This window comes from Fusarium vanettenii (genome assembly GCF_000151355.1).
Source record: "Fusarium vanettenii 77-13-4 chromosome 13 genomic scaffold NECHAsca_28_chr13_5_0, whole genome shotgun sequence".
NCBI lineage: Eukaryota > Fungi > Ascomycota > Sordariomycetes > Hypocreales > Nectriaceae > Fusarium > Fusarium vanettenii.
This window is the reverse complement of record NW_003315857.1, coordinates 440287-456622: the sequence shown is the minus strand read 5'-3', so window position 1 is coordinate 456622 and position 16336 is coordinate 440287. Positions and strand designations below refer to the sequence as shown.

Sequence of the window (16336 nt, the reverse complement as noted above, 5' to 3'; positions counted from 1 at the left end):
CCTACTGGTTCCAAGGGTGTGGATAAAGCTCAAGGGTTGGAGCATGGGAGCCGCCGGGCGTGTACGTCCTATCCCACAGCTCGAGCTGCACCCTCGGGAGGGATCCCGCTGATGCAGAGAATAATCTTCTAGAAGGACGTAAGATGTTTCGGATAGAAGATGGAAATGCTGAAGATTGCCGTCTCATGATATTCATCACTGCTTTCCCTTGAAGCGACTTAGGAGTGGCGTTCAACGTGGCAAAACGAGTAGAATCGAGTGATGATCAGGCTCGTCTACTAAAAGCACCCCGTAGCGTGGACCTATGTCAGACGCGAGCCTGTGACGAGGATGCTAGCATTTTGTTGGCAATAGGATACTAAACCTCAAAGTGAGGACTGATTCCTGACGTTCAAAACGTAGTATACGTATTATCTCGGACCATCGGCGCTTCCATGGAATGGTTGTCCGGCAGGCAAACGGGCATGATGGGGAGCAAGGATCGCAGACATTGAGGTATGTAATGGCACGACAGGGATCAGTAAGCACGTTTCCAAATCTTGACAGAACCGAGTTCCCCTGGCGAGGTCTGTAGGGATTAATCCTGTTGGGCGTTCAGACGCCGTAATTCGGCGAGAAAAGTTGGGGGGTATGGAGAACGTGATAATGGAGTGAGCATAGCGAGGGCTCGTAGAAGAAGAAACCCGGTATCAGCGGGTTTATGCTACGGAAGATCCGACAGGCTATTCATGGTTGACTCTAGCCCTCAGGTAGAAGTTGTAAAGTGCCAAGTGTCTGGGGAAAGAAACGAGACATCCCCGACGACTTGCGCTTGGCCCAAGACCAAAGTCCGAGTGTGATCAGGTTCGTCGTGAGTACGCCAGCCAAGTAAAGACTTCTTGGCGGTGGGTGCGGAAGTCTGGGCCTGCTGACAGCCTCTTCATTACCGTAACGAACGTTTTTAACCTCTTCACTTGTGGCCATCAACTCGATCACGGCACTGAAGACTCCAGGTGGGTTTCTTCTTGGCGCATTGCTGCCCAACCCCAGAACTTACAAACCCCCTACAAAATCTAGGGGAGAGCCCAATGCCCATGTTCACGATGAAACCCCGTCTACAAACCTCATGAATGAGGGTACTTCCAAGCTCTGGGGGCTTCATAGTTCAGTTAAAGTGCCAATACAGCCAAGTTGAACATAGTTTAACTGTCGAACAGCTTCTTTATCCATGCGCAGTTAACATGTCTCTGTTACGCGAACTTTTCGCTACGACAGTTGATCATTCTCGTAATTCCAGCTGAAGATACCCGCATATCGAAAGAACTAAGTATTGGCATTTGGAGTCATTTCTAATGCAGCATGTTCCTTCCGGAACCCAGCGTCTTTCGGGAGTTTACTTGCCCAATCTAAGAGTGAACCAACTGTTGTGCATCCTAACCTTTTGTCCTGGAGTAAAATTGTTCCAGCTGTAAATACGATAGCATTAGCAAAGTGAAATCTTAAGTCTATGGAAAAAGTAGGTAGGAACTTACCATCCATCTCCAGAGTAATCCACTATAAGAGTTCAAGTTAACGATTGCTTTATTCGAGAGGTTATGGTTGGAAGCTAGAACGCGGCAAGGCATGCAATAGAAACTATATAACCCGAAACACAAGGGTGGCTTACTAAAATTGTCAATAGGATCTAACCCAGGTTGATCAGGGCAAGTGTCTTTTCCAATTGGGCAGGCCATGAATTCGTAAGACTTCTCGGCCGGTGTATCGTCGATGTAGTCTCCATTTCCTGTACACGACTCGCCGTCAAAGGTGTGTAGTAGTCCAAGCCAATGGCCGATCTCATGCACAGAGATTTCTCCAAGGTAAGTTGTTCCATTAAACCTGCCGCCTGGTACCGAATAGCCTTGTAGTGTGCAGCCATCCAGTCGTGCGAGGATGGAGCCAGGTGGAGTGTTTGCGTTGGGGATGGAACATCCGCCGCCGATGGAGGGGTCCATATTGGTGACGTACCAGAGGTTGAGAGTCGCGTAGTCGCCTTTTCTTGACGAGACTAGATGGCCGCTCCAGGCTAGACTGGTGTAGCCTCTTGATAGATCATCGTCCACCAATCGATCGATACCTTGCAGCGTAAACGAGATGCCATGGGGGGCAAAGCGGTCCGATATCACAGCAAGCTGTGCCTCAAGAATATTGCTGTCTAAGACCGTGTCTTCATTCGTGGTATTGACAACTGCGTGCATATATACCGGAATGTCGATGGGATCATCTTGCCGACGGGAAAGAGTAAAAGACTTGTCCCTTTCGGCATCCCTCAACGCGCGTATTGTAGACAAAACGTCAGCAGAAGGATCTTCAGCTGCACACCAAGATGCGGAGGCCGACCCCAGCAGGCTTGTTACAAAGAATAGCGAGGATAGAAACATGACAGACGAACGATCAATAAGGGTGTAAATATTTAGAATACTGACTCGCTCAACTTGCAGTTTAAAGCCTCATAAATAGTCAAGCGAGCAACAGCGGTCTAATGTTACCTTCTGTAATAAGCGAAGAGTCACAAGGAAGTTGAATCCTTCCGGCTTCCTACTATACTCTTTATGGCACCACAATCGAGTGATGATGTGAAAATCAGCGGAGAGAAGAGATAATATGACAAGTTTCCTTCTTTTTTGAGAACATGGCCCTTCGAGTGACACGAGAGGCCGGGATTTTCACGGCGTCGCTTGCACTAGTTCTGGTGTTCGACATCGCGATCAGGCTACAGAGGCACAACGATGAGAGCTTTTGGTAACGTAAATTCGCGCACTACGGGAACATCTAGCCAGTCGAGGCTTAACTAGAAACAACGTAGATCCTACGCGCTGGAAGTTTTACGGACGCGCTCTTCTCATCGCGGAAGTGTAAAGCGTGAAATAAAGACTATCTCTTTAAAGACAAGACACTTTCCGGGTCATACTATTTTAGGATATCAGATCGTAATCCCGTCATGCATGATAAATCTGGCTGTTGCTATTATGGCTGATTGCCTTTCTTGTCGGTAGAAATTAATGACAAGACGAATATAGATGCTTAATTGCACCTAATGATACTTTACATAATGTGTAACCTTTATAAAAGGTTTACTCCAATAAGAGAAGGTGGTTTAAGGCGGCTTTGATGCAGGAATTCGCTACCAACAGAAATGCCACCATTCTGCTTCTTTAGTGCCTAAAAGCCTTATTTTCAACCCAACAGCCCTGCCAGCGCATCTCATCTCTTCGCTCGAACAACACGCCGGTGATGCTCCATGGATCCCCTCGCAAGCCTCAGTCTCACCTGCGCCATCGTCCAACTTGTCGATTTCAGCTGTAAGCTCATCAAAGGCACCGCTGAGATCTATGGTTCTGCCACCGGCGCCACCCGTCAAGATGCAAGCCTCAAAGTCCATACTCAGCATCTCAAAGACCTCACGTGCGAGGTCAAGAATGGAGCGTCTTCACCGTCGGGACCACTTGGGAAGAATCTCCAAGAGCTTGTGGGAGAGTGTCAACAGCTATCAGACCGGCTCTTGGGATATTTGGAGAAAACGGCAGTCAAAGACAAGTCACGTATCGCAAGTGTATCGGCTGCGTTGAGCAGCCTCTGGTACAAAACAGAAAAGAAGGAATTACAAAGCCAGCTCGACAGTTGCCAGGACAAGCTAGTGTTGTGCTTGAATGCCTTGATGCGGTAAGCGAAGCCTTTTATACCGTAAGATCGACTGATGTGTATCTAATCATGTGCCCAGTTCGGACATAAAAAAGACGCTTGAAGGTCTTGCTCGGTCCGAAAAGTCGAATGCTGATCAGTTTGAATCGCTTGAAAGGCTGTTTAAGACGCTTCGCGAAGGAGTTCATGTCTCTTCATTGGATGGCGGCATCCAAACCCAGCTGGGTGAGCTCTTGGGCTTGTCTGGGAAAACTTACGACTCCGTGAGAAAACACCGTATCTTACGAAGTCTCTCCTTCGAGACAATGCATCGACGGATAGACCAAGTCCACTCAGCACATGCCGGAACTTTTGATTGGATCTTACGGGAGGGCTCGTTCGTGGACTGGCTATCCCATGGCCGTGGTGTTTTTCACATCGCAGGCAAGCCGGGATCCGGCAAGTCGACCCTGATGAGGTTCCTTTGCTATGATCCTCGCACAGAAGAGCGCCTCGAGCAATGGGCGGCCGGTAGCCGTGTCGTGCGTGCGAACTATTTCTTCTGGAGACACGGCGAAAGCGATCTGCAGAGGAACCTCGAAGGCTTATTTCGAGGCCTGCTCCACGACTCGCTCTCTCAATGCCCTGATCTCATTCCAGACGTCCTTCCAGAGCTTTGGGAAGCGTCCAAATCTTCAGCAACACCATGGCTGACTGACAGTAGCCTGAAGCTGCAGAAAGATCAGATTCGTGATGCATTCTACAAAATGATCAACAACAGAGACCTGTACTGCGATCACAGCTTCTGCTTCTTCATTGACGGTCTTGATGAGTACAAGGAAACCACGCGAGAGGACTACGGAGACCTAGTCAAGCTTCTTTTTGAATGGGTCGACCTCGCTCCGCAAGACGTCAAGCTATGCGTATCCAGTCGGGAACTCAATATCTTTGAGACTGGACGCTTCAATCTTGACCCCAAATTGAAACTGAGGCTTCATCAATTGACAAAAGAAGACATCGAAACTCTTGTTAGAGATCGACTTGCAGAACTATTCCCTTCAACCGAGGAGAAGGAAAAGTCGCTAGATTTGTCACCCTTAAAGCGGGCAGTTATCGAACGAGCTGACGGTGTCTTCCTCTGGGTGGCGTTGGTCCTAAAATCACTTCGAGAAGGATGGGCAGATGGCGATACACTCCCCCTGCTACTGGAAAAGGTCAACTCAACGCCATCTGAGCTGGACGACCTTTTCAGGGAGCTGCTCATGTCAGTGGCAAGTACCCACAAGCAGCGGGCCTATTTGATGATGGCTGTTGCATTGAGGTTCAATGACATCAACAAAAACATGTCAGCATTGTTCTGCTTTTTTGTGACGGAATTTTACACTCCTGGGTTCGTCACTGAAGAGGAGGATGTCCTATTGGACCAATCTGACAATGGTGAGCGCATTGCGGCGGCGCGACGCAGGATTATGGCTTATTCGAAAGGTCTGCTGGAAGTGGCTGAGCACCCAGAGCAAGTTGTAGTTGAGAACACAGAGAAGGTTGTGTTTGTAAACACAGGGGATATCATTTTTGCTCACCGATCTGTTTGCGAGTTTCTCAAACAAGGGAGTATTCGAAACCTCATCCAAGAAAAGATCGACAGTTCGGACATTCACAAGGCGATATGTCTATCATATCTGGCCGAGTTGCGCGCGGTAAAAGATCTCTTCCGCTGCCACCCAAACCCACTTCTCTCCATCTGCAAAGCCGACTGGAGAGACGACATAACGCCATATCTTCTCGACCGTATTGGCGAAGAGCTTTGCCAGATGCAGGGGAATAGTCATCCCGAAGCAAGGTTATTGGCGACACTGGATGACGTTTGGCGCATCCTCGATTGGCGAGGCGCCCGACAGTGGGAGAGTTCGGGGAATTTGACTTACGAAGCAGGTAGAGAAGGCTTTCTTGAGTATGTCACATGGAAGGCGGACCACCACCCATCTCCTCTTGACAGTGATGAGGAAGCAGCCAGGCTTTTTGTTACCTGCATGCTGAGCTGGCTGAAATCAGGAGACCAAGGAACCCTGAGTATCATGGAATTCATGCTGGACTCACGACTCCCACCAAATGCGCCGGGCGAAGGATGGACAATCTGGCTCGTGGTTCTCGTGGCTCTTATTGATAAGAACTGGAACCTCTCAGCCAGGTATCCTGTGCGGTGCAGCCAGTTGATAGATATATTCCTCCGCAAAGGTGCCGAGACCAGGATCTCCTTCAGCTACAAAGTAGAAGAAGATACGCTCTTAACGAGAAGAGAGGGTGGACACGCCAGAAGCGACGATCAGGGCCGTCACAGGGTGGTTCTATATGTGGGCAAGGAGCGAGTTTGCTACCAGGTTCGGAAACCCTTGTGGAGAGGGATGAGTCCTACGGAGTCTATGATTGGCTGGCGTTTAGTGTGCTCAACTCTGCTGGACTTGATCGACGACTTGGAATTGCCTGATGCAGAAAGACTCAAGGCTATGGTTGATGGAAGGTCAGAGGATTTGAAGGGTGGGCTTAGAGATTTTACACCTGAAACGAACTCGCCACAGTTGACAGAGGCCCCTAGGATTGGCAGCAGCGGGAAAACGTGGGCCTGGCTGTCTGGAATTTCTGAGCCCTTTGTCATGATGTCAATCGGTCAGTATGAGCACTCAAGGAAAGTTTTATTAGCTGACGATACCTAGTTGCTGCCTGTGCTGTGGTATTGCCATACATATTTGACGCACTTTTCGGCACTGCGAACAGAGTTGTGTCGGCTTGAAGTACAAACTAAAGCTGTTGACTCCATGGACGATCAGGCAACTCAAGGGAAAGGATTAGTGTAGTGAGGAGGTGAGCAAGGCAGAGACGAAGGCCTACCACGCGGCAATAGAATGGAGGAAGCGGTGGCGGGGTTTAAGCGATGGTCAGACCAGGCCAGGGTCTCATGTTGCACTGGAGATAAACATGCAGCCTCGACTAGGTTCGTCGGATGATCCCTACTCTGTGAAGCATGTGGAAGGAATCTGCCTCGGCCAGGGCCATGATTAAAGATTAGATTGATAAGCCCCCCCCCACGGCGTCTCGCCCATGGTCACAACACCCAAGCTTAGAGCCGAGACGATATCCAGCTGCCGATCCAATGCCATGGTCTTCCCACATGCAACCCCCGCTCGACAATGTGACCTTGACATGCCAGCTGAGAACTGTGCCGCTGGTTGATCTGGTTGTTGGTGGCATGCTCTAAACGAAATGCCGCTTCTGTACCAGCCTTTGGGGATGGATTAGAGTACGAACTACCGCTTCCGGTCCAACGGTCGGGGATTGATAAGATCACGCGGGCTTTTACTATATGATCCAGCTTATCCCGCCCTTCTGTCGCTTTAATGTTGTGTTTGACGGATACTTCAATTGATGCCAACAAGCTTCTGTCGCTTCATGAGTTAAACACCATTGCCACACCATGCCATCGAGGTTCCTTCAAAAACTCAAGGTCGACAACGACCAAGTGGTCGGGTACGTGACAGACCGATGGATTAATCCAGATATCGCTCCTCTGCCCCCCAACAGGCGGACATGGGGTTACTGGGCCTACATTGGCTGGGGATCTATCGCAAGGTACGCCGCTCCGGATAATTCTAAGAGTCGGAATGTCGATTAATACCATACAGCCTGTGCATCTCGGCATGGACTGCGGCGGCGTCTCTGTTGTCGCTGGGTCTCACAGTCCCACAAACAATCGGACTTATGATTCTGGCTCGAGTTCTCATGGTTCTTCTCGTCATTGGTAACGGATGGATGGGTGCAGAGTGGCACATTGGCTTTAGTGTCGCACAAAGGTATGACGCTCCCATCCGATGAGATGAAATGCTAAATCTCTTGCAGAATAGTATTCGGTATGCACGGTGCTTACATAGGCCAGGCAATGCGTATCATGCTGTCCATTGTCTGGTATGGTTCTCAAGCATGGCTCGGCGGGCTCTGCGTCTCGGCTATGATCAGTAGTTGGAGCTATAGCTTCTTGCACATGGAGAACACGTTCCCAGCAAGCGCCAACATGGTTACGAGAGATTTTGTCGGCTTTCTCTTGTTTCACATCATATCCGTCCCATTCTTGGTAAGTGACTCGGTCAGGTCTCATCTTCAGTGCTTACTCAAGTATCACAGCTTATTCGCCCCGAAAAATCGAAATGGTACGCCATCGCCGCAAATGTCATCGTCCTCTTTGTCATGCTCGGCATCACTATCTGGGCAACCACCACCGCTGGAGGTGCTGGACCTCTATTCATCGCCGGTGTCCGTCAACCTGGAACTCTCTCCAAGGGTTGGGCCTGGGTATACGGCATCATTGCCAGCGTTGGCAATATTGCAGCAGGCATCATCAACCAGAGTGATTTCACTCGTTTTGCACGAAAGCAAGGCGTTCAAGTCCCAGGCCTTGTCTTCTCTCTCCTCGGTGCTGGCATGCTCGTGCCCATCTTTGCCATCCTCACAGCTTCGGCGTCTATGGAGATCTGGAAAGTCGAAGAGCCGTTTTGGAACCCGCTGGCCATTGTCATACAATGGATGCTGGACGACTATAGTGCCAAGGCTCGAGCTGGCGCTTTCTTCTGCAGCTTTGGCTTCGTCCTTGGCCAGATTGCAGAAAACGTTCTCGGAAACGGGTATGCCGCGGGTATGGACCTTGCTGGCTTGTTTCCAAAGTGGATCTCTATCCGAAGGGGTACTCTGATTGCGGCGCTGTTATCATGGGCAGTACAGCCGTGGGAGTTTTACAACACTGCAAGTGTCTTTGTCGCCGTGGCCGCGTCCTTCTCCGTGTTCCTCAGTCCTCTGACTGGAATCATGATGGCCGACTACTTCATCATCCGTCGACAAAAGATCCAAATCAGCCATCTTTACACCGGCTCAAAAGAGGGTTCTTACTGGTACACATACGGCTTCAACTGGCGTGGAATTGTCGCTTGGGTCGTCTGCTTCGTCCCAGCCATGCCAGGCATGATTGCCAATGTCAACCCGTCGGTGGTTATCTCACGCGGCTTGTTCAACTACTATCTTGGCAACTACCTCTTTGGCTTCTTCGAATCAGCTGTCTTGTACACTGCTTTTTGCTTCATATCGAAGCCCAAGGGTGCTGGGCTCCAGGATGAGAAGGATATCTATGGCACGTTTGAGGAGAGTGTTGCAATTCGCAAAGGTATTGCGCCGCACAGTAAGACTATCGACCCGGAAGGTATTGAGCGGATTGATTCCGTTGCTGGAGATAATAAGGCAGCGGATGTTTGAGATTCAAATTGTAGTCTTGATGTTCAGAGTTGCTCAATAAGAAAATTCGTCTAATTCATGGGGCCACTCCTTTTGTATCCAATCGACAGAAAGAACGCCTAGCACCTTGCGTCACCCCTAGTAAGGAAGAAAGTCAAAATTGATCTTGTCTGCTACTGGTCAGCTCTGCACACTCAAGATACGAGACCAAACAACTTACCAAACCATGACCAAACGCGCGAACTCTGGGTTTCTGCAGACGGTTTCTGCCAGATGTCCTCTAATAACGCCATAGTCTTTGTCAAATGTGGAGTCCTCATCCACCGTCCTATGTCTGTCAATGCAGACCGTATGCTATCCTGCGCAGGGCCCGTAGCGCAGATCCCAGCTGTGAATAGAGGTGCAACGAGCAAAACTCTGGGCGATAGACCAGAAGAGCAAGTCATGTCTTGGGCACATTGTATTATCTGGTCGACGCAGAATTGGGCCTCTTCGGCATGTGGTGACAATGCCCGCACTCCGCAGTGAATGTGAAGGAGTGCGGTATAGAGAAATCCGGCGTTGCTCAACGCGTAGTCGTGTATGTCATTTGCCGACAGCCCCATGAGCATATCCGTTTGAAGCGCCAGGTTCTGGACAGAATCACGTTCTAGCCTAGAGTATATCTCTCGCGTCAAGGCATCCGCTTCTTGAGCGATATCGGTTTCTGACAAGATGGTGCCCTCGGATATACGATTGTGCTGCTGTCGGCGGCTCTCTTTAACCAGGGCACCAACCTCCCGGAACAGATCTGGAAGGTCAGACATGACACCGCCAAACATGTCGAAACGGAGATCTCTGCTTGAATGGCAACCGACTTGGAGTTGGCCGTGAAGAAGACCAGATGGACTTAGAGCAGCGAGTGCTTCTGCGTTGTTGAACCAACTAGAGAGAAAGTCTGCGTTGATGGATGAGCATGAACAGCTACCGATAAGTCGAGTTCTGAAGTGAGATGATTCAAGAATCGCCCTTGCGCCATTAAGATGAACACGCCAGGACGCTGTCCCGCCGTAGATCTGTGCCTGGCAAAGCGTCCTCGCCGTAGCGAGCGCAGCAGCCTGCGCTATAGGGTCCTCGTCGGTTAACAACTGTCGCAGATGGCGGATACTCGTCGACTGTAGCGTATCAATCAGCCTTCCTGGGTTTCTGGGAAGCCTTCCTGAAGCCTCGAGATGAACCGCGGCAAAGGCCATGATAGCGTATAGCAAACTGGGCTGCTGCATCGACATGGGGACGAGAAAGTGGCAGATCTGCGTCCTGGCGTAGCTGCTTGGGACGGTAAGGCGCATCGTTTCGGCGAGGTAGAATTGGAGCAAGTAGTGGGCCATTGGGGGTAGGACGGATATTTGGCTTGGGGGTGGAAGGGCAAGGGTGAAGTTGTTGTCCGCTGACCCAAGCTCAGGGTCGACTTCCAGAGAGTCGCTGTGGGGGATAATAAGTTCGATGTCGTCGTCTATGGTCTCAGGTGTTTCCAGATTTGGTAAAGACTCGGGCTGTATTGTCTCGTTGTAGGTACAAGCGACTGATGGCGGTGATGATGCTGGTGGTTCGAAAGAATGAGGTGGTGGAGGAGGACGAGATTGAGGCACGCAATAAACAAAGCCATGACCATCGACAGTATTATCTGGGACAGATGAGCATCAATCAAAGACAATGGGGCCTTATTCAAAGCTCACCTCTCTCCACATTGTTGAGATATTTGCCAAAAGGCGACTTCCGAAATGACCTCCCACCCCAGCTCAACTTGAGTTCATAGCGACACGAGCCTCCAACCCCAGCCTGGGCGCATCTCTCACAGGAGGGCTTCTTCTGGTCACATTTCTGACGTCGCCTTCGACAGCGCTCGCAGCCGCCACGCGACCGGGTGATTTTTGGAGGGAGTCGACCTTGTGTGCTCATAGCTGTGGATGTTGAACGAGGGTGAGTTGCTGATCGGCTTCCTTATCTTGACTCGCGGGGAAGACATGGGGCGGAGTTGGACTGGACCAATAGCGTGCGGCAATTGACAAGCCAAGCCCGGGCCGGTCTAGGGTGGGAGATCAACTGTGATGGCTTGAGAAGGGATGAATGGGTTTTTTGGGTTGTCAGCGACAAGATGAGGGGGTAAATGACTCGAAATGAATCATATTCCACTATATTTCTGTTGTTTCACGGGTGTAATCAAGCCGTGAGGTCATGTCGAGCCGTCTTGGCGGAACGGGTTGCATCTTGCATAGCATTGGAGTCTCGAGAAGTCCATCACTTTGACGATATTGACTGCCATCACTAACGGTTTGGACTGCCAGTATTTTATTGTCAACTCAACAGCACTTTCACAAAGACCCATTAGTACCAAATAAAAATAAGATAGTTAATGTTTTACGCCAGTATTTAAACCTAATCCGAAAACCACCATACTGCTACCATTCCATAACACTATCCACCTTAATTTTCGAACCATAACCGTTTCATACAAGTTCTTCTTCCCACCGCGTAAACTTGAGAATACACTTTTGATCCTTCGGCCGCGACGTAAAAATCTGATCATCCATGCTCATGTCAGCAGCCATGCCCTCCGCTGGGGTAGTCTTGAAAGTTGAATAGATATCCCTCATCAGAGTCTTCATCTCGGCCACAGCCAGACTAACAGTAGAGTCAGCGCTAGTACAATCATCAACGGGCTGGAAAACTTACTGTCGGCCGATGCATGCCCGTCCACCGTTGGAAAAAGTAAAGAACAGTCGGTTCCTCTCTGCCAAACCCTTCTCCTCCAACCACCGCTCGGGCTTGAAGCTGTCTGGTTCCGGGAACGCGACCTCGTCCATCCGGTGCATGGAATATGGCTGGCAGCTGACGAGTGTTCCGCCGGGGAGCCAGTGGCCATCCACAGATGCGCCTTCGGGAGGGACACACCGGGGTAAGCTCATTGGAATCGAAGGGAAGACTCTCAACCCTTCCTTGACGACTGCCTCGAGATAGGGGAGCTGTTCAAAGGATACACCCTCGTTGGCTAGAAACTCGTCGCGAAGACGTTCTTGGATGATTTCGTAGCCAGGCTGTGAGATCTGCCACATTAAGAAGCAGAGGGCATCACCTGTTGTCTCGATACCGGCTAGGGTGTGGTCCATACATTCAGATGCAATGACCATGGGTCCCATGCCGAACTTATCCTCGCGCATGCGACTGACGAGGGTAAAATCAGCAACAGGGCCGCCAGTGGCTCCATCAAGGATGAGCTGCCTAGTCCTAGGGATGTCACGAGACTTGCCAAAGACGCCGAGCTTCCCCATGAGGCTACCTATCGTGGGATTGTAGTGAATAAAAAGACGTCCTAGAACCATGTCAGTTTCAGGTACAGTATTGGCGTTCTCAAAGATGCTCACTGGCAAGACTATTGTCAAAGACGGCCTCAACCAGAGTCTCCTCATCTGACTGCTTGAGGATCGAATCACTGCCATGTGGGTGAAACAGATGATGCGTGACGCAGTCGAAGGCATAGCAATGGAGGAATAGCTAGATTGAGTTAGTCTCTGACCACAAAAGGATCTAAGACATGCGTACATAGACATCAAGTTCCTGCCTCGGAGCTTCGGAGCATCTCTTGATGAAATTCTGTGACCTCTCTTGAATGCCGTGAAGGGCAGAATCTCGGATGACGTTGGAGTTGGCGTAGCGATCTGCGATGATGCGTCTTCTCTTGCTGTGCTGGGATGGATCAGGTGGGGAAGCTTACAAGCCAACGGAGTCACTTACGGGGCCTTTCTCGCGAGTAGAAAACATTGTCCTGGATGTTTGTTAGAGTTGAGGCCAAGTTGGTCAGGTCGCATGTCTTACCTGAGACCAAACTGAGAGAATAGGTCATAGAATGAGGGCTTGTCGTAACCACTTCCCTTGGAAAGGTAGATCTCCTTCATCGCCTCGAGCGACGAGAAGACAACCTCGTTGGGAGCAACGCGGACGACATTACCATACTGCTGGTGCATCTGGTGAATGTATTGTGTCCGCTTGCCTTGAAGCTCGTGATACCTTAGTTGCCATGGCGTCAAGAGACCTAACTTTGGTCCTGGGAAACGAGACAAAGGAGAGAACAGGCGTCGGACAAGGGCAATGACGAAGAGAAGTAGTGTTGCTCCTGCAAGGAGAGGAAGTGACAACAAAGCCATTTTGGACAGATACCTCGATGTTGATGTAGAGGCGATCGGGTGAGGTTCTCATGACTTCCTTTATGATTGAGTCTCTGCCATCGTCCCTCCTCTCGATGCCGTCCCTGATAGGAAACTCGGAGAGATTCGCCTGTGAGGTCCATCCAATCAACGTCTCGTGATTGCTTTCAGCAAGAGGCCAGTTCAGTGTCCAATCAGACAAGCCTCTCCGACTTTCCAAACCTGGCATCGCGCAGTTTGAGAGCTGGCCTAAACCTAGATTGGAATCTCTAAGAGATGAGGTCATAGCGTTAAGCTAACCGCTGTTAGTCCGCTCCACCAAGATCATCTAGACCTCCTCCGCTGATACAACATGACAAAAACACTGCGGAGAAACCTCGATCTGCTGTTCTTTCCAAATCGATAAATTCGGCAATGATTCATGTCACCCTTGATTGGCGTCAGGTTCATTAATGACGAGGCATTGGGCGGGCATCTTCCGTGGCCGGCGGCCAATCGCCAAGACCCGAGAATCCGGGGTAACGATAAGGTCTGCTGCACCTATCCCGGGGAACAGCTTCATGGGTGATAGATACAGTGTACTTGAAGTGCGGCAAGCAAAGCCGAAAGTTTAGATAAGGTGTAGCACTCTAGACTATAAGTAGGAGAATGTTACCTCGTCAGTGTTGATCTTCCCCAGGCTTCAAGAAACCAGCAGCTTTCCTCATCTTTGGTGACTCCCAAGACACTTCATCCGCCTCCTACTTCAATTCTTCATCCCGCCTGAAACCATGGGTACCTCTATGGAGTCGAAACCTCCGGGCGACCCGCTCCAGCTATGCAGGGAAACCTCGGCAGCTGAGGGCATCGTGGATACTGCCGACCGCAGCGACATTTACACCAAGTACGGCTCCACCAAACGGGGCCTGTCAAATCGCCATCTCCAGATCATGGTCATTGCTAGCTCCATCGGAACAGGCCTCTTTGTCGGCATCGGCAGCGCTCTGAGAACCGCGGGCCCTCTGTCCCTCCTTCTCGGATTCCTCATCTACCCAACCATCTTTATCCTCCCTTGCTCACTTGGAGTCGCCGAGATGGTTGCTCATCTGCCGATTCGTGGAAACATCTACGAGTTTGCAAGTCGTTATGTTGATCCGGCCTTTGGGTTTGCACTTGGCTGGACTTACTTCTATGGGAGTGCCATGCTCTTCTGCACTGAGCTTTCTGCTGTTGTTACCGTCATGGGCTACTGGGATCTCAACGTCAACAATGCCGCTTGGGTCGCCATGGCCTTAGTAGTTTGCGTCTTTCTCAACCTATTCGCAGTAAAGTACGGTAGACGCTCCATCAAATACCCATTCTATTCGCTAACATGACCGATCATAGGTGGTACGGAGAGTCCGAGTTCATTTTCGGCGGCACAAAGATCATTCTCCTCCTCGGCCTCCTTCTCCTCACGTTGGTAACAATGTGCGGAGGAAACCCCATGGGTTGGGCCTACGGCTTTCACAACTGGTCCGAAGGCGGAGCCATGCACGAATACATGACCGAAGGAACCACAGGTCGCTTCCTCGGCTTCTGGAGCGTCATGGTTCTGGCTGCTTTCTCCATCGCTGGACCGGATTTCATTGCTCTAAGCGCAGGCGAGATGAAGGATCCTCGTCGCAATGTTCCCCGATGTGCCAAAGCTACTTGGTTCCGCATCTTCTTCTTTTACGTCTTGGGAACGTTGGGCGTCGGCATCATATGCAATAGCCAGGATCCGAAGCTCCTGTCCGCTTTGAGTGGTGGCAACGTGGGCTCTGCTGCTAGCCCGTGGGTTATCGGTATCGAGAACCTAGGCATCAAGGGACTGGCCAGCTTCATCAACGCACTCATCGTTATTAGCGGCTGGAGCTGTGGCAACGCCATGCTGTACTCGTCATCTCGAACCTTGTACTCGCTGGCCATGGACGGGCACGCCCCCAAGATCTTCCTCCGGTGCACCAAGGCAGGCAACCCTATTTACTGTGTAGGAGCCGTCAGTTTGATCTCGTGCATCACCTTCCTGGTTGCAACCAACGACGGCGCCACTGTATTTGGCTGGTTCGTCGGCTTGTCTACCTGCGCCTTTGTCCTTTCTTACACGGCCATGCTCATTACCTACATCGGCTGGTACAGGGCCCTTAAGGCTCAAGGCATTAACCGCGACGCTCTTGCCTGGAAAGCTCCCTTCATGCCGTATGGTGCCTACATCGGGGCCGCGTTTGGCTGCATCGTCCTCATCTTCCTCGGCTTTGATGTTTTTAGCCCCTTCTCTACATCGGGTTTCATCACCAGGTACTTTGGAATCGGGTACATGTTGATCGTTTACGTATCTTACAAGGTTTTCAAGAGAACAAAGTTCGTCAAGGCGAGGGAGGCTGACCTTTGGAGTGGTAAGGAAGCTGTGGACAGGGAGTTGGCACATTGGGACAACAAGGGCATTGAAGAGCCAAAGAGCTTTGCGCGTCGTCTTTGGGACAAGATGTGGTAAAACGGTTGCTTGATTAATGGCAGGAGTATGGTTAGCATGAACCCATCACAGGGCTATGCTTGTGACTGCAGTAGTAGAGGTTGCTAGATGGCGGGAGATTAACCTGCAAGATACTTTTCATGATGAAAATCGATTAAACACCTTGCCCCTCTATCTTCATGTTGTGGAGCTCTGCCTATCCCCGTTCTGGGTTTGTTCAATTTGGGGGTTAGAAAGTACGGTTACTGGCATTCCAATGCATTGACACGTTTCGTGTGCACCTATGAGGAGGAAAATACTGGGTTCCAAGATTGATCCCCCATTTACCATTTGCAAAACTGCCGAGACTCCAACGTGATTATTCACTCCATCCTTAATATCAAAATAACGTCAATTGGCCACCGGCCATGCTTGGGCTACAGTTTTTTCGCGTATCTCGCTAGAGAGTGTTTGCATTTGTCAAGCATGATGTGGAACCTTGACGCTACCATCTAGGACCACCTAATGGGCACCCCCACCTAATAGACCACCAAAATTTCGAGCCTCCCATATAAAATCCAAATTTTGATGTCCGCAAAAACAGTCCCGATTCTCTATTAATAAACGAGGCTTTGAAGAAAGTTTATAGAAAATTGTTTAAATTTTACTCTCTGCGTGGTTTTTTAACCTCCCGACCGCTCCGTATGCGCTAATAGTACTTTATTACGACTATAAAGTCCTCACTTTCGTCCTCTGACCTAATACCCACCTTAATCACCGACTCGACCTCCTT

General features: G+C 50.3%; 6 protein-coding genes across 6 annotated transcripts; 3 read left to right on the top strand and 3 right to left on the bottom strand.

The window, feature by feature from the left end:
* Positions 1–738: 738 nt before the first annotated feature.
* NECHADRAFT_88270 (uncharacterized protein) lies at positions 739–2399 on the bottom strand (the record flags this gene model as incomplete). Its single annotated transcript, XM_003043485.1, has 5 exons — positions 739–1015; positions 1103–1128; positions 1418–1445; positions 1512–1533; positions 1646–2399. 5 exons carry the CDS (start codon positions 2397–2399, stop codon positions 739–741), a joined length of 1107 nt encoding a protein of 368 aa, XP_003043531.1.
* A 1431-nt stretch (positions 2400–3830) lies between these two features.
* On the top strand, positions 3831–4826 carry NECHADRAFT_54673 (uncharacterized protein; the record flags this gene model as incomplete). The annotated part of the gene is made up of 1 exon (XM_003043603.1): positions 3831–4826. A coding segment is annotated over one exon (996 nt), but the record flags the coding sequence as incomplete, so codon positions are not given.
* A 2282-nt stretch (positions 4827–7108) lies between these two features.
* On the top strand, positions 7109–8931 carry NECHADRAFT_54865 (uncharacterized protein; the record flags this gene model as incomplete). The annotated part of the gene is made up of 4 exons (XM_003043602.1): positions 7109–7263; positions 7317–7484; positions 7531–7762; positions 7813–8931. The coding sequence occupies 4 exons, from the start codon at positions 7109–7111 to the stop codon at positions 8929–8931; spliced, it is 1674 nt and encodes a 557-aa protein (XP_003043648.1).
* Positions 8932–9029: 98 nt separating this feature from the next.
* NECHADRAFT_88267 (uncharacterized protein) lies at positions 9030–10848 on the bottom strand (the record flags this gene model as incomplete). The annotated part of the gene is made up of 4 exons (XM_003043484.1): positions 9030–9048; positions 9131–9238; positions 9418–10573; positions 10626–10848. The coding sequence occupies 4 exons, from the start codon at positions 10846–10848 to the stop codon at positions 9030–9032; spliced, it is 1506 nt and encodes a 501-aa protein (XP_003043530.1).
* A 548-nt stretch (positions 10849–11396) lies between these two features.
* Positions 11397–13091, bottom strand: NECHADRAFT_54753 (uncharacterized protein; the record flags this gene model as incomplete). Its single annotated transcript, XM_003043483.1, has 5 exons — positions 11397–11571; positions 11623–12296; positions 12490–12656; positions 12678–12712; positions 12763–13091. 5 exons carry the CDS (start codon positions 13089–13091, stop codon positions 11397–11399), a joined length of 1380 nt encoding a protein of 459 aa, XP_003043529.1.
* Positions 13092–13873: 782 nt separating this feature from the next.
* On the top strand, positions 13874–15585 carry NECHADRAFT_54784 (uncharacterized protein; the record flags this gene model as incomplete). The annotated part of the gene is made up of 2 exons (XM_003043601.1): positions 13874–14400; positions 14457–15585. The coding sequence occupies 2 exons, from the start codon at positions 13874–13876 to the stop codon at positions 15583–15585; spliced, it is 1656 nt and encodes a 551-aa protein (XP_003043647.1).
* Positions 15586–16336: the final 751 nt, after the last annotated feature.